General features: G+C 37.6%; 1 protein-coding gene across 6 annotated transcripts in view; it reads right to left on the bottom strand.

Annotated features, from left to right (window-relative positions):
- The window catches only part of USP25 (ubiquitin specific peptidase 25), a 97,097-nt gene that overhangs the window by 10,325 nt on the left and 59,685 nt on the right, over positions 1-27,087 (bottom strand). For 2 of the 6 annotated variants that reach the window (XM_054830801.1, XM_054830847.1), the window contains 14 exons: positions 26,622-26,695; positions 24,945-25,093; positions 21,031-21,158; positions 20,164-20,259; positions 19,710-19,871; positions 17,703-17,911; positions 16,917-16,987; positions 12,971-13,199; positions 11,391-11,588; positions 9,854-9,993; positions 7,003-7,116; positions 5,035-5,130; positions 1,308-1,486; positions 429-507 (listed from right to left, as the gene is read on the bottom strand). In XM_054830801.1, coding sequence (XP_054686776.1) covers positions 429-507; positions 1,308-1,486; positions 5,035-5,130; positions 7,003-7,116; positions 9,854-9,993; positions 11,391-11,588; positions 12,971-13,199; positions 16,917-16,987; positions 17,703-17,911; positions 19,710-19,871; positions 20,164-20,259; positions 21,031-21,158; positions 24,945-25,093; positions 26,622-26,695 — 1,924 coding nt within the window. The remainder of the gene's footprint in view (positions 1-428; positions 508-1,307; positions 1,487-5,034; positions 5,131-7,002; positions 7,117-9,853; positions 9,994-11,390; positions 11,589-12,970; positions 13,200-16,916; positions 16,988-17,702; positions 17,912-19,709; positions 19,872-20,163; positions 20,260-21,030; positions 21,159-24,944; positions 25,094-26,621; positions 26,696-27,087) is intronic. The other 4 variants (XM_054830819.1, XM_054830810.1, XM_054830827.1 and 1 more) reach the window with 4 other exon arrangements.

The raw sequence follows: 27,087 nt of genomic DNA, 5'->3' as shown, positions 1-27,087 counted from the left end.
TGGCTGCAGAGACAGCTGGAGGAAAAGCACAAATGTGACTCTGCCTGTGACCCAGTTCTCAAGATGTATAGGGCTAGGCTTTGACCACTCTCACTCCTGCACTGCTATCTCTTTCTGACTAGAGAAAGTCAGTTGGCTCATACTGTGATAAATTACGAAATACTGTTAGTGACATTGAGACACGCTAAGTAGTAAGGACAGACTCAAACTTCACATTTATTTATGGCTCATGTCTTTGGAATTAGAGATGTGGAAAAAACCAGTTTTAGATCAACTGATCAGAGCAGCCTCCCTAAAAATAAAAGGTCTTTCAATAACCAGTTTTAACTTCTCAGTGTAAGACAAGAAGAAATTTGTGAAGATAAAATTCAGCTTACTGGTTAACTATTTCATGTTACAATTTAATTTAAAGCATAAAAAATACTGACCTCATATTCCTCCATGTTTACTTCATCTGGCTTTATCATTTCAAGTTTAGCTTGAGCAACCTTCATTATGTTACGGCACCTTACAGAAAGCAACAAGAAATCATGGAATGTTACTGGAAACTTGCAAAGGATATTATCCACGCAAAGACAGCACCCTCAAAACAGTATAAGGTACAGCCTTATGCAAAACAGTATGAAACACTGTGGAAAATGTGCTTTTTATTACACATAATCAGCAGGAGACATACATGTGAGGGAGGACTGTGCTATTTAAGAATTACCTTTTGTTTTATTTTGCTAAATTGCCACGTTGCTCAGTCTTTCTTCTTAATATAAAATTCATATGGCTTGAAACCACTCCCCAGTAGTTACTTTGCAAAGGTAACATAAGAGGATTATTCGCTATGCAGAAATCAGACTAATGTTTTCTACCTTTCAATTTATTTAAATAAGTAAATATATGGAATTTCAAGTGGAAAAGAGACATTGTCTTACATTCAAGTAAGTTATCCATCTAGCTTGCCAGACTTTGCTGTCTACTGCTGGCTTTCAGGGCAGTGAAGAATGCAAACGACACAGCCTTGCACAGTATTTTCAAAGAAGGTACAGAAATCTATGTGCAATATTATGAGCAACACTGAGTATTTCTCCTTATTTCATAATAATAGAAACTCAACTTATTGTTCACTCTTTTTAAGAGATTTTTATAAAGACGGTATTTGTTACAAAATATAGTTGCAAGCTATTAACTAGAAGATAAAGCCAAACACACACACTACCCTTCCCTCTATTACGTGCACTATCTGAATACGAAGGGGCGTCTCCACACATCAGAGAATGTTGGTGAGCACAGGAAGTGGGACATGCAGATCTTATTACCTTTCATCAAAGCTAAGATTGTGATCTCCAAACTGTTCCAGTAATGTTCTCTCAATTATCTTCTTTGGTGCCTGGTTTTGGATGAAGTAAACAATTGCGTGACGCAAACGGTAATCACATTCAGGTGGTGGATCTTCCTGGGCTAATTTTAGTAGACGTGTGTATTCCAATTTAATTGCCTAAATAATTTTAAAAATATACATTATTCTTTTTGGCTTTTAGCTCTTAAACATCACAGACACTAACAGGATAATTCACGTCCCATGGCCTTTTGCATACAAAGTAATTTTTTAACAATTCCATACTCCACCCTTCTAACAAGCATTAACTATGTTTTAAAAAAAAAAAAACCAAACACACAAACAAACAAAAAACCAAACCAAACAACAAAACAACAGACAAATGGTAAAGTTGTTCCTGTCTCTCCTCATCTAAGCCTGCCAAAATCCCAGGCAGACCTTTACCGCAAAAGCAGTCCCAATCCTGTGCTATGTCTCCCTGAGAGAAGATTAATCCAATCCCTAGAGAGGCTTCTTTTATCATTTATAGTCCAAAAGCAGTATAAGATTTCAGACCCTTTACTTAAAGGAATCTTTTAAAAATCTCATAAGGTAAAAAAGGTACCTCTAATACATGGTTAAAATGCAAATACATGAATAAAAAAAATTCTACAGAAAGTTTAATGAACATGTATGATTTTGGAAATACTAAGTGAGAATGAAAAAATTCTTTCAACAAAAAACAAATGGTAAGATTTCTAAATAAAATAATACTTCAATACAAGTAGTATTAGTCTCCTATAAGGCAGGACAGAGTCCTCACTGAATATTTCAGATTGACTTTAGAGGTCATCAGAAGTGCTTACTTTTCCAGCTTTGCCAGCACATTAAATTTTAATGAACCTCATTTGTTATGTTCATTAGATTTTATTCGCTGAAACTATACTGTATGAACAAGAGCAACAACAAGAAAAATAATTAGAATAATGGTGACAAATGTTAATATGTTCTATAATTTATCTCTCAAAATAGGGAGGTGATCAGATTGTTTGCTAACACTAAATGTCGACTTGAAACAAATGACTTAACACAGTAGCTTCACACATTAGCAAAGTTTCAATACAACATATGCACCAAATAAAGCTCCAAAGCAGGCAGGAAAATATCCTGCTAAGTATTTCAAATTCCTTTATGTTTAAATACTTGGCAGTAGTAGCAGGTAACTTGACTAATCTTAACCATCAGAAATTTGGGCTCCCATCCTCTACTAATACACATTTTATTTCAGGACTAAACACATGGGGAGGATACTGTTCATATAGGCTTAAACACAGAGCGTGTGGAGAACTTTCAAACTTGAGAACGTTCTGCATCAATATTTTTAAATACTGATCATATGCATTATCATAAAAAAAAAGGAAGTTTGGGAGAACCGATTATAAATATTGAAAGCCACAAACAGAGTTTCTATTATCTTACATCAGAAGTTGTTCTACTGTTAGAAAACCAACAACTGTAACTATGCAATTAAACCCTGTTTATTGGGGTAGGTAGGCCAGAAACAAAAAGCAATTGCTATTAGACATTTAATTTTTCAGAGAATTACTTAGAAGTAGGAAAAAATGCAACACAAACTCTATATTTTTATATACATACTTAAACAAAATAAGATGGTATACCACAAATTCAGAAATCCTATGTACAATGAAAAATAACACTGTAACACAGAATACAGTAAAAGGGAGGGTAGAAAAAAAAAAGTATTACATGTTTTCATTTTCTCACTGAGAATGTTATATAAAGATCTTAAGGCAAGCATTCTACCAGGAACTGTCTATAAAGTTTAAAGAAGGGTTATTGAAAGAGCTCATTGATCAAGAAATCTCTTAATGGGTTTGTATCAGTCATGTCTCAGGCCTGAGACTGAAAGGGGAAGTGAAATCTTGGCAGTAAAAATGACCCACATCAAAATGTGTTTTACCTGCATTACACTAAAACAAAGACATCACAGAAAAACCCCCACAATTTTCTGTAAACACTTATTTTATAAAAAAAACCACATACATGAAGAAACTCAGAGTATAACAGTATTAAAAATATCATAGAAGTTTCTACAATAAGTTTATGGAGTAACATGAGATTTCATCTGATATGTCTCAAAATACAAGTTTTCTTACTAAGTAGGGCCACTTAATCTGCATACGTTCATACTAATGTATTCTGCAAAAATTATGCATGTTCCACCTCTTCTAAGTTATTGCAAACATGATTCAGCAGAAAATTAATAAGGAAACTTTTCCACTCTCCAACAATTCAGTGTCAGAACATTTTCTCACTCAAAGACAAATTCTGTCCCCCGTGAAGTGAAAGTGGTTAAGCATCCAACATTAAAGACCTAAGAACATTTCAACTGAGCATTGTTTTGATGACTCAAAATAAAAATCATACTTAGTGCTTTGGAACTGCATTTCTGTTTTATAATTATCACAACACACCCTTCATATTCAAAAAATAATTTGGTGTAATTAAACTTTCTGGTAAATAGTTTGATTTGATCAAATGAGCATTTTTTTTAATTTAATGAAAAGATATCTTTTTTTTTTTTTCCAAGTAGTAAATTTGGGGGGGTGGGGGTGGGGGGGAGAACCAAACAAAAAAACCGAACAACAAAAACCCAGCACCAAACCCCTCCAAAAGTTATTTCACTTAACAGAGGCTATGGCAGGTGTCTCTCCGTTCCCTGAGGGCAGACATGGTTAACAGAGACAGCCCTGCAAACAAGGGTTATTGTCATAACACTTCTCTAAGTATCCATTACAAAAAACCACACAGATAAACCAACCCATGAGATTTCAATTTCCTTACATAGGGGTTAGAGAATTTGTTGTTGTTGTTTTTGTTGAGGGGGTTGTTCAGTTGTTGTTTGGGGTTTTTTTGTTTCTTTTTGTTTCTATAATTTCTTCCAGTGCAACTACACCATAATAATTAAAAAGAAAACAGACTGCTACTCAACAAGAAGAAACTTCTTCCCTCCCTCCAAATCACATTTGAGAGGATTTTACATCATGCCAAAGTAATTCCCACTCTAACACCCTGAAAATTCAAAAGATCATGAGCTAAAAATGCTCAGAGGTTTGTGTATTTAAGAAGACTAACACATTTTTAAATTTGGTATCGTTGTGAGGAGTAATAACCACAAAAAGCATAATGCCTAATTCCCAGTAATAAAACACTGCATAAATAAATAGTATTGACATCCATGCAGTTACACAAAAGAAAGTAATTTAGATTTACTAGAAATCTTTTAAGAATTACTAAGCAAGAAGATCTCTTTGAAATAAAGAGCAAATGACTGAACATTGATGTCCCTGGGTGAAAAAACTGATGTCCCAAACAGCCTAGCAAAGGCATGTTTTTTCTTACTAACAGGAAGAAAGATGCATATTCTTATTGATTACACATCCAGGTTTCACATTACTTGCTACTATTATTAGAAAGCTAAAATGCAGAAAGGTATATAAGCTACTGATATCAAGGCAGTGTATTGCTGAATCGACAGGGAAATAGCTGTTTATTTTTCAAGGGAGAAATATCTAAATGGAAGACTGATACCACAGAGGAGTACGTATAAACGCTGCAACAGTCTTAATATGCATCAAAGGGTGGGGGAAGAAGGCATATCTAACAAGAAATGTCAGAGGAGAAAAAGTCGAAAATGTTAGTTGTACCTTAAAGAACCCTGCTTCTGGCCCACACCTGTCATAAACATTCCTGGCTTTACCTATAGCCATGATAATACCTTGCATGTTCGGGGTCAGCATGACCTGCCACAAGGGATTTAAGGTAAAAGTTTTGAATGATTAATATTTTAATGACCAAATTCAATATGCTTTTAGTCTCATGCAAGACAAAAAACAACTTAATGCATGCATACATTGAAATGACACATTTCAATACAGATCTAGTGTGCATATTCTGCAAATCAGTCACAGCATGTGTATATATTTTTACTGTAACAACGTATGATTAAAGGAAGCTTACAAAAAAATACTGAAGAACCGTGTCAAATACAATTTAACAGTTACATGGTCAAAACTTCCCAGGAAAGGAACATGCATCGTTCAGCATTAGTATCCATCAGAAACTGCATACTGAATGAGTGCTACCCATGGGCACCAAAGGACAAAAAAAAAAAAAAAAAAAAAAGGTGTTTCAAATAGAAAAATCACCCAATCACACTTTATACAGACTATACTAAAAGCATAGTAAACTACACTGCCTGTATACGTATTTCAACATCAAAATAAGTGACCCATTGCTGCAAATGCAATTGGTCCCTGAAGCATTTGCAGAAAAATGCTTAAAAATCAAACCCAAAGCATTTAACAAACACAAAGCCAAACACAAGATGTACATCTCACAGCTACTCACATCAGTTATACACAATGTGATACATCTAGGTTACTCAGAAAGGCCTTTCCCCTTTGTTATCTGTGAGCAAAGAAAAACACTCCCTCTCTCCCTGCTCAAGGTATAGCTGGCACAGCAACAAACACTGGCCCTTAAGAACAGAAGATAAAGAACCCTAAACTTCCCAGAAGAGTTTCCCACACATAAGAACAACATTAAAAAGAAAGCGAATACACTTACAAAAAGAACAGGGAAATAGGGAAAAAGGTTATCACCTTTTGCATGGGGGCTACAGTGAAAAAAAAGAGAAAGCCCCCAAAAGGCAGATCATTAGGTGAGGCTAAATCCTCATGTCTTTAAAGGTTGAGACTACACATCTGAGAGAAGGCAAACTCAGTGTGATGATATCAGTTAAATCATTCTATTCCCTATCCCGTACTGTTACAATTGATCACAATTACAGGGCAGAATGACCTGAAATACCCATTTGCTTAGGGAAGCAAAAGCTCCCCACAGGTGTCTGAGAATGTGTTCTTGGTGGGCTGAGAAGATGGGTTGCACCAAGGCTGAGCCCAGCCAAACCAAACATGGAGTGAACAGTGTCAAGGCAGGACAGTTTGATGACCTGGCAGTGTTGCTTTCTGCTGCTAAAATAGGGCAGCAGAAAAAACATCTCTCAGGATAACATGAGCCTCTCATCTGTTCCTCAAGTAGTACCAGGTACACGCACCACCCTGGATCTGAATTGGGCAAAATGACATTTTTTGTATTTTTTATTTTTCCTTAAGCTTTGGAAGAGTCAACTCCACCAGACATCAGTTTCAGGTTATTTCCATGGATAATGTAATCCTTGCAGTCTGAAAAGTTTAACCTTGGCAAATAAGGGTCAGACTAGAACATCAGCTTTATTGGACTGACAAGAAAGCACAAACATTGAGAACATCACTCAGTGTCCTGTCACTTCTTAAATAATGTAGTAGTCCGCAGTCTATCACCAGCATTTCAAAAGCTATCTGGCCTAATACACACATTCAACTTCCACAGCTAAAAAGACAAATATACCTCCAGTGTAAATGGTACCATGCAAAGCGTGCCCAATTAGAGTAGCTAGTGCTTTCCTTTCATATCTCATTACAAATTAGGACATTGTTAAGGTTACAAATCGCTAAGCATTTCGTTTTGCTGAGATCTGTTAGGTGTCACGATGTGCAAACATGCTAAAAATTCCCATCAGGCAGCACAAGAAAGCACCAAGGAGTGGTGCACACAACTGCAATCAAATGTACCTCATCGTCATAACCCCCCTCCTCTGACTCAATCACAAAAGTCCCTACATCAGGAATCGCCACCTCTACAACTCGCTGGTTAGGAGCTGGTTGAGCTGGGGCATTATCAGAGCTCTGCAGAAGAAAACCATTATCAGTATGTGTGTGGGCAAAAAATAAAAACAAACAGAAAATAGAGAAAATTAATTAGAGATGCAAACTCACAGGCTGATTAAGTAAAACGATGTGCACTGCTGAAGTTCTGAACAACTTAAGTTTCACTTATATTCTCTAATTACTTACAGTTTCTTTATTTTTAAGTGGTACATTTTAAAATGAAGCAATAATTATTAAAAAGACTTCATTTCTTCTTTATTCACTAATGACATCTTTACAGGTCAGTATGCCAGTACTGCAGCTCTAACATCCATTACAAATGTAAGGTAGTTGTTAAAGGATGAGTCTGTGAATCACCGCTTCTTTTCATATGTTTCACCAAAAAATTACTAAATATGTCTGAAGTATCTGATGTTACCATCCTTTAGTATGTACTCAAGCCAAAAGCTAACATTTCCTGATGCTCTGGGGAGGGGGGAAATACCCAAAAAAGCCTCTAGCAATCAAGTTATTTAAAAGAATATTTAAAGATGCATTATACTCAACAGGTTTACTTTTTTAGAATCGTAATTAGAAAATCAGGGGAAAGTTATATTAGTCACTGAAATTCGTGCTACATTAAAGTCAGTTTTAAACAACAATGGAGACAAATCTCAGCTCCTATGATCGATCATTGTATAATAGCCAGTTTACAACATTTGCAGACCTTAAACCTAGACTCTACTCTAAGCAATCAGAGTGCCATGCTACTTGTTCTGCAACTATTACAACAGTCTCATTTTTTAACAAAGATTCCAGAAACTCACACAGTATCTATTTACATCCAGCACCGTATAAATACAAAGGAAGACTGTGCAATCAGAGGGCAGAAAAAAAAATGACAAAAGGGCAGAAAATGGACACAAACGATCATCTAGTGACTAATCTACAATCCTGTTTGTTACATGTTCTGATGTTGGCTTTCCTTCTTTTAAAATGGACAAACAAAAAGTGAGGGAAAGGAACGTATGCCTGCACGTCAGAATGCATATGGAAGCAGAATAATCAGAAAGCATGCTGATACACTGAGAAGGAAGCACAATTCTGCTGAAGGTAAACTTGGGTATACAGAGAGCAGCTTTATACATTAACAGAGTACCTTCAGATTAGATAGAATCTCGCTTTAGATTCTAACAGCTGAAATACATCTGTTTCTAAATAAGAGTTGGCCTGGTTTGGGGGGTTTTGGTTTTATTTTTAAAGAGCCATCCACCTTGTTGCAGAACAATGCAGTGAAAATATTGGAATGAGACAACGTGCATCTGCCTCATTAAGCCTACTGTGATGTTCCCCATGTGGTTCCTCAACCTCAGTCTTGTAAAGTCCTAAGGCTGATCACTGTACAAAGTGTCATTAGCCTAAACTAAAACACTTGATCCAAGGAATCAAGTCTAAGATTCTTCCACATCCCACTGGGATGGATGCCCACAGACCCTAGAAAGAGGACAACATTGTGCAAGACATTTAATCATGGGTTTGGTATCTTCATAGCTACCCCTTCAGCTGGAAGTAACTCATATTAAACAGGCTTCCTCTAAGCTGTTCTGTGTTCTGAGAACTCAAAAGAGTGAGACACACAGCCTGAAGCATTAGTGGTAGAGCACCTTTGCATCCTGGGTTAGATTAGTTTCCCTGTTGGATTTGATTTCAGTTCAGCAGAGAAAGCGTGCTTCCCTGCTCTCCTGACACCACAGGAGAGAGGGATGGAAAACACATCAGGTGTAAGAGTCAAAAAGTTGTCATGTCATTTTCAAATGCTTTAAGAGGACCTTCCTGTTGGCCCCAACTAGTTGGGGCTAGACTGTTTCCATTTAACAAAGATTCATATCTGAACTTAGGAAGCATGCTTAAAATTTTGCATAGATCTAAATTTTTCGTATCTCTAGTGGTTACCAGGGGTGCCTAAGGAAGCTGTACTGTATGTTTCGGATGTTTTATCTTACAGATACAGTTCCAAGACAGATGTATGTATTGCTTTAAAGGCACTCGCTTTTGCGGCAAATACTGTTGGTCATTTATCTATATACTTATAGGGAAGCACAAAAAAAAATTTGCTGAAAGAAAAAACCTGTTAAATATTAGTTTCATTAATAACTCATAAAGTAATTAATTTCCAGTTCCTCTTAGTATTTGTTATATGAAGTGAAAACAGAATCACTCAACACTACATCTTATAACCATTTTAAGTTAATATATGCATCTGATGAATCACAAAAAAAAATTTTGTCAAGTTGTGAATTTGCATTAAAGCCACACCACACTGTTGAAAAAACCCCTTATTTCTGAAAGCTATTTTATCTTCCACAGGTATTTCAAGGGAATGCAATTGTAATCTTATATTTCTCAGATAAAAGCCTTAATGTTTAAAGTAGTATTTTTCAAGTCGTTTACATGGAATATCAGCATTTACTCTTCAAACATAAATGGAACCATCTAACATTTTGGTAAGATGGTGGGCACAAACACGATTGCCATTTGAACAATATGCTGTACTCTTGGCAAGTACTTTAATCACACAGAGGACATCTATCTTAGTATTTTTCTTCTACTACACCCATTACTGTAGTACATACTTTCTGGATGGAGTTTAGTGTTGGACAGTCCCTGAAGAAACAGCAATTTTCATTTCAAAGTTTCCACATACACACCCTTTTATATCGTTTCCACTTGCAAAATAAAAGCAAAAGAAATATTTCAAGCTTCAAAATATCCTCACCGTATCCATTATAGCTTCTGGACCTCTATCTTCTTGTTCAGCTAAAGCTTTATTGATTGCTTGTACAGAATCTTCTTTTAAGTGCTTTGAAATATCAGTTCTTGATGGCTGCTCTAAATATTCTGGTTCTCCTGCTTGAACTTAGTGACAGAAATAAGATAACAATTCTGTGTGTTAATATAAGCATGAATTTTTAATTGATTAGTTTTATTTGGATCACTGTCTTATACATAGGGTATGACACACAGAAAATCCTTATAAAATATTATTTATATTAGACCCATTAAGGCTCATGAGTCAGGGGTGTTCAATTATACAGGGGGATGACTGAAAACAAAGATGAGATTCTACTTGGACCTTCTGTGGGATACAGACCCAATATATGCAATGGCCTACAGCCACTTGAGTGCCAGATGCATTTTTACTTCACAAAATAATCAACAGATCATATTCTTCTGACTTAAGGGAAATCTCCAAGTCTCCCCCACCTTGAGGCCAATAAAACTGATTAGTGTAAATAGTGTCTTATATTCCTTACATGATGAAAGCAAATTTTGGCAGACTAATAAAACATTCATTTAGTACTTTCCATTACTGACAAAAGAACTAAAACCAGTCTCAAAGTGTTTATGAAGTCAAAACATATAGAAGATGAAGTCACTCTCCACAGAGTTTTTGCAAAAAGAGAAATGTCATTAAATCACTGCACTTTTTACATTTAGTTTGCAGTCACAGATAAGTTATGAGAAATATATGCTCAGTTTTAATGACTCAAATACAACAATGAGAACATCTGGACAGCAGTCTCACTGCACAAATCCATCGTGTCATCTTTCCCATAATGTACATACAGCCTTCTGTAATGGAGCAAAAGGTGAATGTAACCTAAAACCTGACAGGTTTTTCTGTGTCAAAGCAGGCATGTGTTTTATAGTTGGATTGCCAGTGGTCTTTATGAGCTGGGTTCGTAACAGCATTAGCCTCACTGCTGCTGTTCAGAGCCTCTTCCACAGTTTTAGCATCTTCACTTTTACATAGTAATTTCTTAAGTGAAATTACTATTGCTAACTCTATTCAATACATCGCATCAAAATAAATTATTCTTCTCTTCAGATCTAAATTCTGTCCTAATTTAAAATAAGAAGTTAGGTATTCTACTCATTCACTCTGAATAGAAGACTATACATCACTTACGGACTAATAAATTCTCAAAACAGACTCGTGAGAGCTGTTAACAGTTACCTATCTTAAAAGGCCAAAGTTTCTATGAAAAAAAATAAAATAGTAAAAGCTAAGCACGACTGGGAGGAAAGAGGCAGAAGAAACAACAAATACTTTTTTTTTTAAATAAAAAATAAAATGCAAACAAACCCCAACCGACTAAACTTCAAGTACAGTTACCTTGGCCAAGTACATAGTTATAATTCAAGATTACACAAATTAACTACTACTTCCTTTCTTAAGCTGTAAAACAATACATACAAAACCCAGTGACTTTTGGTTCTACTCTTTTTACAAACAGGTAGAAGCAGCTAACCTGGAGCAGGTGAGGGTGCTGGTGCCCTAGGTATCTGAGATAACAACTTCTCCTGCTGTGCTTTCTGAGCAAGTTCTGCATCCCATTCTTCAAGCTCTTTTTCAAAACGTTTATTGTCTTCCTTGACGTAATCCCTTAGATCAGAAGGGAGCGTGTCCATTCCAACAAGGATCTGTCCTGTTTCTTTGTTAAACTCATCTGCAGTAACATGAAATATATATTTCAGAAAAAGAAAGAATAGGGGAAAAGAAAGCATGTTCAACAAATTTTCTCAAGTGAATTACTGGAAAAAACATACAGTACAGCACCAAAACGCCCAAACTGTATTACTTTTAACTGGTTTTATTATCTGTCAGGCACCCCTCTGCTACTGAGACATATGGCTACTGTTCTTGTGATCTTTGGATCATACGTTCTTGGGCACTATCCAATCACTGCCATTTTGAAAGATGAGCCTTTTGGGCCATGAGCACCCTATGATTGTGAACATTCAGAAAAGAGAGTCACAAACCCCCCTCCATAGCTTGATTGCATTACTGCCACATGGAGCTGGACGCAACTCAACTTCCCAGCAGAAAAGGGGAAGGAGATTGGGCATACAGGGATTTGGAACGTCAACTGTTAAGAACACCAGCTACATTGAGCAACCTTCTTTTTTGCTTTGAGAATAGACTCTACAAGACTATCCCAGATCCTAGGGGATCAACCAGCTGTAACTGTCCCCCAGCAAGCAGGCCTCAGACTTAGAGTGGCACTGCCACCCTTCAGGACCCATAAACCCTCTGGCTGCAAGTCCACTGCTAATCTGGCAATCTAGAAACATCAAGGTTAATATCAGTTCTCATTTAAAAACTGCATAAATGCGCACTCTAGCTTTCTGCCCTATGAAAAGACAGGAACATGAAAATTTTCCACCACCTGTTATTGAATCTCTGGCCATTTTCACAGTCAGCTCCCTAGTTGCCATTATCAGGCCCCACAAAACTCATGCTAAGGGATCTTTGTCCCCTCTCCAAATGCTTTCATACAAGCCTTATAGTTACATACTACTACATGACCTGGAAAAAAAAAAATCCCAATCCACGTATTATTTCGGTTTAAGGTGTTGATGGTAGGGGTAAGCTATTCACATTTCATTATATTGCCTAAAGCTTCAAGTTTCTACGCTCCAGTAAAGTTCATCAGAGTTCTGAAGCTTATGAAAAACAAAAGCTACATGAGGATTTTAATATCAAAGGGCTCATTTCTGTATTTCCATATTTCTGTTCTACTCTTCAGTGAGATAACATCCTCAAAATTCTGAACATGCGATCACTTGGCTAAAATGTTTACAAATTAGCAAAATTAGTTTATTTTGCTGTCTTAATAGTGCTGAAACACTAGCATTATCTTTATTAATCTAAAAGTTGAAGAGCAATTGTTCCACTCACAAAAATAATCTAACAGTTATGAGCATAAATAGAACTTCCAATAGTTATTACAACCATATCAAAAATCTGGAAATCTATCTGAAAGCAGCTCGCTTTATCAATATATTCAGCTATTCTATATCATGCAGAAAACATATCCATTAACATTACCTTGTATCAAGTACTGCTCCTTATCATTGATATACATTAAACAATATGCACTGGCATTCCTGTAACCACCAAAAGAGTCCCGTTCCAACTCTTCCCAAGTTGACTTTGTCACAGATATATCATTGTACTTCATCCATCTGTTCTGGTGGTGGTCATAAATATATGCCCAGTAGTGTCCTGCATTAGCTTGACCTTCATGAACTAGCACAGCATGCAACCTATAAGGAACCTTAAAGAAAAAAAAAAAACCAAAACAAAACAAAATGAAAACCCCAAAATGTCAAGCTCTCCTTACCGGCATTTAGTTCCTGCTACTTACCAGCAATAATAGCTACATTAAATAAAAGTAACAGAAATTAAGGTAAAGAGGATCAGAACACGACACAGAGGAAACACAAAAAGGTAAAACCAGTAACCCACTAAGGAGAAGAACTTGGAACTATTTTACTTACCACTACTAGTCACAAAAAAAAATATCTTAAAAACATTAGTGAGTCTATAGCATAAATGTCTACTCTGCTGTCTTTACTGCCAGGCGTCCTCATTTCTTAATTCCTTAATGTTCCTCCTTTCCTTGTATCTATTAAAAAAACCCCTTCAAATATGTCAGCCTTGAGCTTCTATGATTTGCTCCAGTCCTGACCTGGTAAACTTGTCCTGAAGTCTGGAAAGGCATATGCAAATTCAAGGTAATAAACTCTGTGTTTTCTATGTGCCAGTGAGAGAGTTTATTTAAAGGAGTATCTGCGAGTTGAATACTTCAGTTACCCAAAGGTAAAATTCTTACAGTAGAATAGGAATACAACTGTTTTCCAGTATTTTAAACTTATCAGTAAAAGTATTGCTAAGAGAAGCATGGAACACATGACAAGGTTCTCTCCTTCCTCCTGAGGTGGAGAAGGAAGATAGCAGTTTCTAGGATCAACATAAAAAAGTATTGCAGGTTACATGTGTTCACCAACAAGAAAGAAGAATGGGAAACTTAATTTCTATGTAAGTAGTTAGAAATCTGAAGGGGAGAGAGACACAGAAGCAGAATGAATTAGTGCTTCCTTCCTTACAAGTCTTTTAAAAGCATCTTAGTGATCAGCTCATTTTAACCTGCTGAAACAGCACATGCAACATAAAAGGGAAAACTGATCTTTCCTGCTATGCACAGTATGCCTCTATGACAACAGCCCAGCTAGGATGAAAAACCTGAAACCATCTTTTACTACTGTCACAGTCTGGACTGTAGATAAATGGTGCATTTAACACAAGGTGTAGTAAATATTTGTTGTGAATATCATTTGAGCACCACAATAATCAGTAAGTATAAATACATATGTAACTATGACTTGAGAAACATCTTGAAGTTATTTTTAACCTGATCATTCTCTTCCAGGCTATATGCAAGTGCTGGAGATTTTGCAACCCCCCTTGAACTGTAAAGCTGACTGACTGCACAGCAGCTGGAATCAAACAGTCTGTCATCCCAGAGACCAAACCGCACTGTAAATCTCCCAAGTACAAGAAGTATACACAGAAGAAATCCTAGCAAGTCCTTAAATCTGAATGCTCTAGGGTTTTTAAAACATCTGTTACCAAACCAGTGTGAAAGCCTTCTTAAAATGATTGCAAGCCCACGTGTATGCACATGAATATATGCAGATCCTGATTTTAAAGAAGGTGGGGGTCTCTTTAGACTTCAAAAATAAGATTTCCTCACTCTAAAATAGGGCATTAAAATTCCAGGTGATTTTAAGTCATATTACTTAAAACCATGCTAACTGGGTCAGCTTGAGTGCCTCTACCCTCTCCTCCAGCTCTGGAGGACCAGCTGTCAGTCATCCACGCTGAGCTTCCAGGAAGATTCCCCACAGAGGTCTGACTGGGGGACAGCAGCGTTCAGTGCCAACAGGAGTCTCTTGTGATAAGCCGTTATATCAACAGTAATTAACAGTACACGGCAACACAACAAGTAAATAGATGGTAGTAAACTTCTTAGCTTACACTTACTAGTCATGGAACAGAAACAGAGCTTCACCAACCTCGTCACATGTAGCTACAGAACAGATATATCAAAGCTGATATAAGAAAGATGAATTCCCAGGAAAAACAGGTGTGTCTCATTTCCCCACAGCAAGTTCATGGAAGGAGGGAAATAATCAAATAAGCAGCTGATGAAAACTATTCATTCAGGAGGACAAGACAAAATAAGAATTCTGGGAATATATTTCTTATGACAATTTGACGAGGGTCTTATGGACAACTGTAGTTTCCTTAGAATCAAAGGGGACACAAGGAGAAGACGAAGAGCGTCTTAAATAGTTCATACAAACACTAGGAAGTATCCAGCAAAAATATTACATTTTCCTTAAAATGTCTAGTTTTATATGCCCAGATTTTATTGACTCAGAAAAGCTTTCAGTCCTGCAATTGTATCATTCTGAGGAAAAGATCAATACTGTGAAACTGCTCCCAGAGAATGGGGCAACACGAAGCTATCAAATTGCCCAGATGCAGAGAGATAGGCAGGGAAAGCAGACAGCTCTATGCACCTATCTCCTTCCTGTTGTGCCAAAACACCCCCAGGGACAAAGCCGGCTGAGCTGCAGAAGGACAGCCTTCCCTTCCAGCCTGTGATTTCAAATGGGTTCAGTACCTACTTGTTCCCTAACAATCACTTAATACACACCACTACTCTCAGGCATGGCACAGGAACCCTCTCTATAAATCTATATACAGTCTTCATCCTCCTCTGTTTCTGGAATTCTGTTTCAAAACAAAAAACAAACAAAAAAAATCCAATCTAGGACAAAGTGTTTTATTAAGTAATCTCCTTTTTCCATTGTAATGATTGCTGACTAATATCTTCGCCATTCAGAGCTATTTCCTGCTATAACACATAAGGCAACAAAGGTAGGCTATTTGGATGCAAGATCACCAAATTACTTCATTTTATTGTTAGATGACATGTAGCCTGTAGCGTTCCTGTTATAACACAAGTATTAAGGAAAAAAATGCCTGCCAGTAGCAAGCTTAAAGCAAGTCATCTAGGCAAGTCTGCCTGAAATCCTTAACATCAGAGTTCAGCTGCCAGGAACTATTACAAGCCACGTACAAAATGAAAACGTACCTCAAGGAAAACTATAAGCTGAACAGATCCTGCTTGGAAGGAAAATAATTCTTTTTACTAACAGAAAGTAACAGAGGAAGTAATCCCTAACCTTAAAACCTATCAAAGTGAGCGAACATGAGTATGTGAACATAACAAATACCAGAGAAGCCAGGACTCCGTAGTAAAGCATTCTAGAAATGCTGTTCAGATTACAGAGCATGAGAATCTCCCTAAAAGGCAGCTTATACTAATAGTCAAGGTTGAGACTGATACTAAATCTAGACAGTTTTAAAAAACACAACAAAAACAACAACAAAAACCCCACTGGCATTACTAACTACAAATTAAAGTTATGAGCCTTGAATTCTCAAGTATTAGTATGGAAGTTGCAATACACAATGGCAATAAGCATTGAAATATAAAAGTAATAGTTTCTTGTGTCTAATGCTTTGCTACCTTAACGCCATAAAGCTACCTAGCAATATGGTCAAATCATGGTGAAAAAATTTTATTGCATTATACAAAAACTGAAGTTCTGCATTCAAGTCAAAAAAGCAGATCAGAGATAAAACATTTATATTTGGGCTTTTCATCACAATGTTGCTTCAAATTAAGTTTATATGTTCTACCTGTCTTACGTCACCTGTAAAATATCATAACGCTGTCTTTCATCTGACTGTGCATAATTAAAAGGTTTGCAAAACCCATTATGACTTTCCAGTGAAATTTCTCAAACCTTTATATATAATTGTTGTATACTTACTCTATTTTCAAGCATCTAAGAACTTTAACAGAAGTGACAAAAAGGATCTATTTTGAATTATCTCGTGCAGAAATTGTACTTACTTGGACCATTGTTTTGTCAGAGTACATCAATTCAATTGTCCGATGTATTCTAGATATACTTTCTTGTAAATCTAAAAGAAAAACAAGAAAAGAAGCTCTCTTCCATGAAGCTGCATAATTGCACATGGCTACATCTTTATTTTATATGAGGCTCAAACGAGGGTACATTTCACATTTGGTGCATCTGTTGATCTACCTACATGCCAAACACCAAACCTTCTCAGACGATACTGCAGAGAGAGTGATTCATGGTACACCACTGCTCATTTTCTAGCGCTCAACCAAGCCCAGCTCTGCTGGAACAACAACTTCCCTTGTTTCCCTCAGAGCAAGGGAACAGATTGTATGCTCTACCCACTCCAAAAAGCCTTTACTCAGAAATTTGCTGAATTTTCCCCTCACAGAAGGGGCCACTCTACCTTGACTCCCCCGCAGAGCACCAAGTCACAGCACGGGCCCAGCCACTATCACACTGACAGCTCACATCTGCAGAGACATTCTTCAGTGTGGATCCCATCTGTTTCACTTTACTCCCCCCCAACATCACGCACACAGAAACCTGTGTTGAAATACCTGTGTACGCTTCACTCAATGCCCAGTTTGCATCTTCAGTTTATATACCTCCAGTCTACTACAATCTCTACCTGACTTCCCCTCCTACGTGCTAGGGGCAAGTTCGAAAGTACGAAACAAGCAACTCAGCACATGCATGGACATTAAGGCGATTTCCCCCATTTCCACAAATTGTTTCCAAGGGCAAATGCATTCTCCAGCTTGCGGCATTACCTCTAGTGTCGTTCTCTACTTCAGTCCTCCAGCGATGTAAACAGCCCTCTAGGACAGACAGCTCTTCCTCAGTGATGTGCCTTGGTGCCGGATGCATCGGCAGATCAGGAGGAATTCGTGATTGTGTGAATGGTTTATGTATTACTGATCTTTGTACAGGAGATGTGCTTGGAACATCTGAAGATGAAGGTCCCTGCTGCTCTATTGTGCTGCATTCATTCAAAACACAAAATATAAAAATTGCATCATCATGTATACAAACTAAAAACTACACCATAAAAATAAGCTTTTCATCTGAAAACAGAAACTTTAAAGGTAGTAAGTCCTATAGTGCAATCCAGAAAACGTACCTACAATTTCAATATGGAATTACTATGTAAATTCTGAAAACCTAGTGGTGTACCTCATGTTATCACAACAACAGCTCTGCCTGCCATTACCAAAGATGAAGGAATCTGAATTGAATCAGTCAAGCCAGTTTGCTTTACTTGAAAAGCTGTTCAACACTTTCAAATAATGTCATACAAGTAATCACTGTGGTTTGAAACATTTAGTGCCAAACTGCAGAGAAAAAAAAAAAAAAACCACAATCACAGTGGCTTCTCTTGTGGCCCATTGACCATAAAATCCAATAAATAAAAGTTCTCCATTTAATAACTTCTTCGCATGCCTTATGCCTAGCAGGCTTTTTTTTTTTTCCCCAATTGCCTGCCTACATCTTATGTTAACTGAAACGCAACAATGAAAGGACCTCTGATATTTATGGCACACTGGAAATATAGCACCAAACCATCTAAACTTGTTCCAGACAAGTCTTGTAACTCAAACAGCAAAGCAGCCAGCTTAGAATTCTACAAGGGCAGTAGATTATTAAAAATTAAAACCTTTCCCTTCCCATCAACAGGACCACCAATATGTAATGATATGCATAACAGGAATCTGAAGGTATTTCTAGCAAGCCACTGACTTTTTACTTTGTGTACAGCATCAAGACAGTCTGAGGAACTTGGATTCTTTGGTAGTTTAGAAAACTCTGAGAACATTAAGAGCTGACAATGTCACTCCACATAACATGCTATTTTGTTTCTACAGATCGACAAAAAAGTCATAATATTTACATTTTACAGAAGAAACTTCCTATGTAGAGTTTGAACAAACTATATTACTTTTGATACTGTATTTCATGCAAACAATGGTAGCTTTTAAAAGTTTGTCTTCTCTTACCAATCATCACGATTTCTACTGGCATTGTAGCAGTAAGACATTTTAAATCTTTTAAAGGCTTTTTAGATTCATTTACTTCAGTTCTCTGAACTACAGAGTTAACCATCTTGTCTGGACCAGAACCTAGAACCCTACTTTCCAAATGCAATATAAAAAGCTCTGTTATAAACTGTTCGTGTCCACCCAGCCAAGTCCTGTCTTAAGTTATACTCTATTAACTGTTACTAATAGTTACTAGCTTCAGTAATGAGAAAAATAACATTACTGGACCTTTACCTCCCTGATAGTTTGGCTATTCTGCTTTTAAAAAGTCAGACTGTTAGGTTCCTGACAATCTTGTTGAGAAACATAAGCTGCAAAGCAGAAAAGGAGTTTAGCTCCCAGGCAAAAATTAACAGATAAATTGCACACCAGAAACCTTGAAGCTCTGCAGCACATACATGCTGCCCAAATTCAGAGTCTTAAACAATACACTTGGGAAGCAGTGACCTCACCAGATATTGTGTCTATTTGGAATTGTAGGTGGAATTTTGTTTTGTTTGAAAATGGTAATTCTCTACCTAAAGACTGTTTATAAGTGCATGAGACAAACCCAGGCTATTAACGTTTTTGTTTATTTAAGTTTATTTATGCCTCAAAACACTTCTAGGAAGAGAGCAGAAACTTTACGCCATACCCCTCAGGAGATGCCTAGTTGTATTAATCTGGTCTCTCCCAGCAGCCTGGTTTGCATGGAGGGGATGACCAGCCTCTCATCTTGGGAGAGCGGGAGGCAGCCCTTACCTGGGCGAGGTCTGGGCTGGTAGCGTGCCGCTGGCAGGGGCACTAGCACCCAGGTCATCGACAGGCGACGTGCACACCGGCTTGCTGGAGGCGAACTCCAAGGCGTACTGCAGGACATCTACCAAGGGGAATCGTTTAGGACCAGAACCATAGCTTAAATATCTGTTAACCATAAAACGTATTAATGCCATGACTCACATATACAAAAATAAAAGAAGAAAAAAAAAAAAAGGAATTTTTTCTGGTTGACTGCAATTAGACAAAGCAAGCCTTTCCTAGCATGTTTCATGCATCAGATTTACCATAATTATACACAGTTTCCAAGAAAAATGGTAAAAGAGAAGAGATACAGAAGGGAAACCTAGAGCAAATAACTACACATAAAGTGTATAGTTGAAAGGGGTTATTCTATGTAGCCTATAATATTATTTGCATTTACACAGTTATATAGTACCGTTCTAATCTCTGTTGTAAAACCGTGAGGTACTCTTTGAGTCTCTTGATTTCATCCCGTTTAATTCTTGTTATTTCTCTGTTTTTGTGCATATACCTGTAAAACATGAAATTTAGAAAGATGTGTCAGCACGTAATATCCCAACACTGACACTGAGGTCTACACCCATCAGCCATCCTGCTTAGCGCTAATAAAAAAATCACACTCTCTAGAAACTACAGTATATTAAGCAGTAACACAGAACTGCAAAGAAAATGATAAACGCATTAAGCCCTCCCTCCCACAACTTTCAGAGATGCTTTTTCCACAGTGTCAAAAGCTCTGTTCATACCATGGATGACACACATTTATCAGAAAGCTTCTAAATTAAGTGGTTTAAATAGCAACCATGTAGCAATACTCCTGTTTCATTATTTAGGCTCATAAATAACATTCAGCATCTAACCAAATGCCATCCTGGTATTTCACCTCTACACAGAAACAGCATGCACTGATGCCAAGAATCCTCTTCAAACCATGCAGTCTATCTGGAACACCATGAAATATCTGACTTCTCACCCTCTTTTCCAAATGGACTCATAAACAGTGTGATTTTTCAGAGTATTTTACCTGTATACACAACTACCTAGTAATAAATTAAAGACTGAAGTACAAGCAGGTCTTGGCACCAAGTAGCAGTAGGTCCTAAATTGTTATCTATGTGCATTTTCTGAAACTGATGAAAACCATGAAAATTTTAACTTGTCTAGCTAGACCAGGAAATTACTCTGATTTAAATGAGAATGAGACGCACCAGCAACTTTACCAAAACTCATGAGATTTAATTTATATTCATACTAGGACTTTGTTGATAATATTATACTGTACCTGTCCAGATACAAAATTGGAGGAAATTCTAATTTGTTGTGTATCTTCTCTGGTCTCCCCAAAGCCTGATTAAATTCAAATCTTGATAGCTCAAAAGTTAAGACAGGAGGAAGCTCAGTGAACCAGTGCTGAACAAAAGAAAAACAGAAAACCCCACAATAAATGCCTTCCAATAGCAGAATTTAGTAATAATGGTACAATACCTGCAGACTGACATAGCTATGGGAGAAACTGGTTTTAGAGGGTGGATCAGCACAAGCTTTCCAAAGTTCCCATCTTTCACCTTCACTGTAACCACAGACCATTTGTCACTCATACTGCATCAGAGCTTTTCAACTCATCTATTGCGATCTTTGTTAAAGCAGGGTGGGCAGGAAGGCTTCTTCCTTTCACATTCATCTTGCTCGTACTAAAAGCGGCCTACGCTTGAACCTACCTACCTTGCCAACTGTCCTGTGCTCCTCTAACTCAAAGGCCACTGAGGGAGTCTTTATACTGTATCAAGTGCTCTTCCTGTTAGATCCCTCAGACTCAAGTTTCCAACCCTTTCATTCATCTGATATCATCGAAGTTTCTAATGATTTCTTCTTAAGCAGGATCAGAGAAGACTCTGGGCTGGGTTAGACAAGCTCTTTCAGCGTTGTAATACTTTTTCTTGAAATGTCCTCCGTACTAACAACCTCTCCTGAAGTTTCTGCTCATGTCTCTAAACACTGCTAATCCATCCATGGACCAATCCATGTTATCATCACCTTATCCCACCTTTTTTTGAGTATTCAGTAAAGGTCTGTCCTTAAGTCCTCATTTCTTTCATTTCTCAACTACAAGTCAAATTCAGCTCCAATTCCAGCAAGAGAGTCCCTTTTTTCCTCCCCACTCCGCAACATAAAACCCACAGTCTATCCATTTAACACGTTTTGGATGTGTAACCATCAACTCGAGCATCCCTGATTGCTGCAGACACTGTTGCCACACATTTCTGACATCAATGCCCACAGCACAGACGTGGCATTTAACTCAGGGCTCACTTCAAGTTGTCCTACCCAGCCAAATGTCTTGAATAGTCTTTTCATACAATACTTCCAAGACAGCCTTTTCTTTCTGTGCTCATGGCTAAAACTCAGGTCTAGGTTTTCATCACTCCACATCTCAGTGCGATGATTCCTCTCTTTTCCCCTTGCCCAGCCTTAATGCACATAGCCTTGTCACACCAACAGATTTCCAGGATGTTGTTGAATTTTCCTAGTTCATTGCCTTCAGCATCGCTTCTCACATCTGTTTACAAGCAAAATAAGCTGCCTTCCCTTTTCTTGCCTACATCAGCCTCCACTAACTACTTTTTCAGTTTTAAAGGAGACAATCATGACTTCTGTCTTGTAGCAACTTCACACAGCAGTAAATTTTAATGCTAAAGTCAGCACCGCTGCACCACAACCCTTCTCACTAAAACCCTTTTATTGCAAGGCCCCCGAATCACTTAACGATGACTAAGCTGCTGATATGTTGAAGTTCATCAACCATGACGCTGACAAATGTTATCTCATTTTCCCCACACTTCTAACTCCAAGTATGTGCATTGACCTCCATCTTCTCTTCAATTTGGATTTAAGTTCCTTGGGACAGAGAATGTCTCTTTTTTTCTGTTCCTATGTTAGCTCGTTTGCTGACACCCTACTCCAAGGTGAGGCTTTTAGGCATCGTGAGATGATGATAATGAACAAGCCAAATACCCCATTAGAGGCAATGGTGGAAACAAGGGGGAAAAAACCCCAGAATGTTACTTTCAGGATAAGACACGTGACTACCATATTACTATTACTCTCTAAGCTTTGATATCCACCAGCTCAGATGAATGCCACTTGAAGGCTGTGTTCAGCTGAGACAGTCTTCGTTGAAACTACAAGACATTCAACTTCCTTCAGTACTTCCAAGCCTTCCAATGTGCTATAACATCTTTGAGGCATTGTGTTTAAACATAACAGGTAACAGCAGTAATCACTATAAAAAAATTACTTCAGGGAAACATATGCAATTTACTTGGCCCTGGTAATACAACAGTAATGTTTTTCTAGATTAGGACTTAACACATTACCTTTCTTGTTTTGCCACTGTTGTCAATCTGTCATACGACTATTTCACTTCCATTTCCACATGCTAAGAAGCCAAGCTGATTAAAACCCTGACAGTTTCACAAAACTCAAAGCTTAACACTCTAGACCTGTGCATGACTATCCTTCTGTTCCCCATGGTTTCTTGATACTACACATTTAAAAAAAAAATGCACTCAAAAACAAAAACAAATAACCCAAGCCTGACATTTCTAGTCAAGCATTTATAACTGAACTGACATTTTATGCATGAATGCCCACAGGTTTTAACTGCAAGACAACCTTCAGTCCATAAGATGAACAATCATGCTCTTGTAGTAGGTACATACAAGATTTCACCTTGCATAAAGAAATTGAATTTTGGGTTGTACCAAGATATTTATGAGATTTTTTTTTTCTTCCAGTTATATTTCAGGAAACATGCTCATTGTAAGAATTCGTTTCTACAAGTGCTGGAATAAAAAAAAAAAAAGCATCCTGTGAAAGAAGAAAACATCTAGTAAGATGTGTAAATACATTTCAAAGTGCTTGTTAACATCTGATTTGGTTGATCAATACTTCATCAACAATACCTCACCGGAAAAAAGCGACTGCAAAAGGGATGCTATAAAACTTTTGTTGAAAACGTAAAATTGGAAATATAACTTCAGACCGGAGGATGATTTCGGTGTGCGTCACTAGGCCTAGTAACTAAACCCTGTGAGTATGCTCACATGTTTAAAGGAAGCAAAATTTCTTTACTGCTAAAGATTGACATCAAGGAAGAAACTATACCTGAACTTTTTACTTAAATTGAAGAAACCTCCTAAGATTTCACATCTTTAAAGGAACTGTGATGAAACATGAACAACCGTGTAAAGAGAAAGCTCAGCCTTTACAGGCAATGGGGATTCCCATATTTCCACATCAATAACCCACAGGTTATTAGTTGAGAGCTCTGCCAGAGAAAAATGCTGGGCATATGCATGCATGCCAGCAGTAAAAAGGGACATTTCAGAGCACACCCTCTTGATTCTACAGCCCCCATCGGCCCAACTACCTCTTTTCCCTAACCTGTGACTTCTGCACAAGAAATACCATTTGTCACCTCATCCCACCACCACACGCTGCATACCCCACTTCATAGTGGGGCTCCATCTGAATCCCTCCCCCCATGCCTCCAGCATGCTCTGACATGTGGCAGCCTACTGCTCTAGCAAGAGCTCTCCTGGGAGGAAGAGCAGCTTGTAGAGTCAGTATGGTCTGTCCACCACTGCGAGCAAAGAGAAGGAGAATTGCTCACTCTAGGGGGCAAAGAGGAGGATGCTGGGACAAGCCAGTAGAAAGGGGAGAGGGGAAGAAGGGTAGGCTGCTGAGGAATTACAAGACAAAGCACAGATGAACAACAACAGTGCTCTGAAGCAATGATCAAGTGCACAGCTCACGGTTGCTGTTTACAGCATTGCACAGGGCGGCAAGTCAGTCAGAGCAGTGGTCAGCTACTATGGGACATTATACCCATGACCTCTGTGGAGATCAAATATCAGCAACAGGTGGGAACCAGGCTGTGCCAAAGCACTGTAAGCACTTAATTGTGCCAACTTTTTAATAAGCACAAACTTAATCTCTTAGGAAAAATACAAAAAGATGACACACTGGGTACTCCAAAAGAGACAACACCCCCCCCCCCCCAAATTAACAATCCAGTTACACCAGACATCAGAACCTGCACAGCAGCAGGTCACAAAAACCCCCACAAATTTCAATGAAAAACAAAGGTTACTACACCACCACTCTCGGAGAAGCCTACAGAAACAGCTAACTCACCTCCTGACCAGACTTTGCAGAGTTTTCTGAATGGAGAGATTCAATTTCCCCTTCAATCATTGCAGCTTCCAGGCACTCATGCAGATCTTTAAAGCCATTAACTTGGAGTGGATACTGGCCAAACATTTCTGTGTTTTCAAATTTTTTACCTTCACATAAGAAATTAAACAGTTAAGGTTTTAGGAACAAACATTTACTTTTAAAAAACTAACAATCCTAGGTCACCTGACCTCATCTACCGAACAATACCCACATTTTCTTACTAAATAATTCAATTATATGTATGAAAACAAGTTACTCAAAAAGGTCGCTTGAATATAATATTGAAAATTGCTGTATTTTCCTCTTCTGCCCATTTTTTATATTGTTTTTGCATCTATTGGTAATAAGCAAAACTCGAAATGACTTGGCACCACAGATGTATGGTAAGTTTTACACATACAAATCAAAGCCCTCCTCCTGCAAACAGCAGCTCAGTAATACAACCCTACATTGTATCAGCAAAGTCAGTGGAATTGCTGGTATGAAACAGCCCTTTGTAGAAGTACATTTTGCAAAAATAAACCACAAAAGAGAACATTCACGATTTCTCTCCTGAAAACAAGATCATAATTTGGTAACAGTGAATAAACATGTAAGTTCAAAACATGAGGAGAAATATGAGTGACAAGTGATTTCAATGTACAATTTCAATTTATTTCATGCTAAAGTCAGTAACAAGTCTTACATCTACCAGTTTCTTTTCATTAGTTTAGTTTTTACATATCTCCTCAGTTAAGATGAGAATGTAAGGAATTAAAGTAGCCAAATGCAAAGGAGCAAGAATGCTAAGTAGTAGCAAGAAATCTGCAAAATGGTTTTGAAATCTGACAACAAATCATTAGATACACCATTCCAGGCTGAGGAACAACCAGGAAGCCACTTTAAAGACTATAGCTGCTTCATTCACATGAATCTCAGGAGTCATTCACTCTTGGGATTGGGGAAAGAATCACCAACATTAAAAATACTTTCACAGCTGCTGGAGAATGCTGCAATTCTGCAGATCTACTAACTATATACAAATAAGATAAAGGAAACCTTGTTGTACAGTCTCTTCCTCTTCAGTACTCTCTCTGACACTGCCTTTGAGCAGTTTCCACTGACTTGTTTTCAGCAAATTGTACTTTTAAGAGGGTGAGTTATCCATACCAGAAATTGTGCAAAAGAAAATGCAGTATTTGAAATTGCGTTAAATGAAGCAGAGAGAGTGCGAGAGACTAGCTCAGTGAAATACAGTAACTTGCCTTCTATGTACCATTAGTAAGCGGCAAAAGCGCCCTGATAATAATTTCTTGCAAGCATTTTTGCTCAGCATCTCACCCTAACTTCTACTGCCCTTAAGTACATACGCTCACCTCCTGAAAGTTATCAAAACAGTCTTTCTGGACCACTGCAGCTCGCGACATTTACTTTCAGTCTCATTCTCAGGACAAACCTTATGTCACAGACCAAACCTTATGTCACAGACCAAACCTTATGTCACAGACCAAACCTTATGTCACAGACCAAACACGTATTCTCCAAGTGTACTTCTGCAGAAGTAGCTAAAATGCTACATCTGCATCATTCACCTGTGTGCTTCAACAAGCACTAAACAGATCCAAGCACAGAAGTCCAAGTAATTCAGATGCATACCTTCAAGTACACCTACTGCTAAAAATCGTCCATAAAACAACTCCACCATCGGGTTCTTTGGTTTCTCTCCATCCCTGAAAACAGAAAGCACGTTAGTGGGGAGAAAAAAGGAAAAAAAAAAAAAATCAAGCACAAATCTACGAACTTTTATAAAACTACGAGCAGAATATTCTGAATTCATTATGGAAATGCTACCTATTTTATTCAGTTACTGTTCATTAAGTTTTGTACTTTCCTCTAATGACAATAGCGATGATTCACATATTTGCAGTGATAAGAATATTCTGAAAATTAAGTTTCAGGAGTGCTTCATTTTAGGAAAATTTATGTAAATCGGATTCAATTCATGAGAGGTTAAAGTTGTACAAAAGCCTTGTAAAAACTATTTCCTACAACACTCTAGAAACAATTATGTATTCAAGAAACTGTTTACAGATGTTCACTTATACAAACACTGAGTATTTAC

Source organism: Grus americana, chromosome 1 (genome assembly GCF_028858705.1).
Source record: "Grus americana isolate bGruAme1 chromosome 1, bGruAme1.mat, whole genome shotgun sequence".
NCBI classification, from domain to species: Eukaryota; Metazoa; Chordata; class Aves; order Gruiformes; family Gruidae; genus Grus; species Grus americana.
This window is presented reverse-complemented; position numbering and strand designations above follow the sequence as displayed.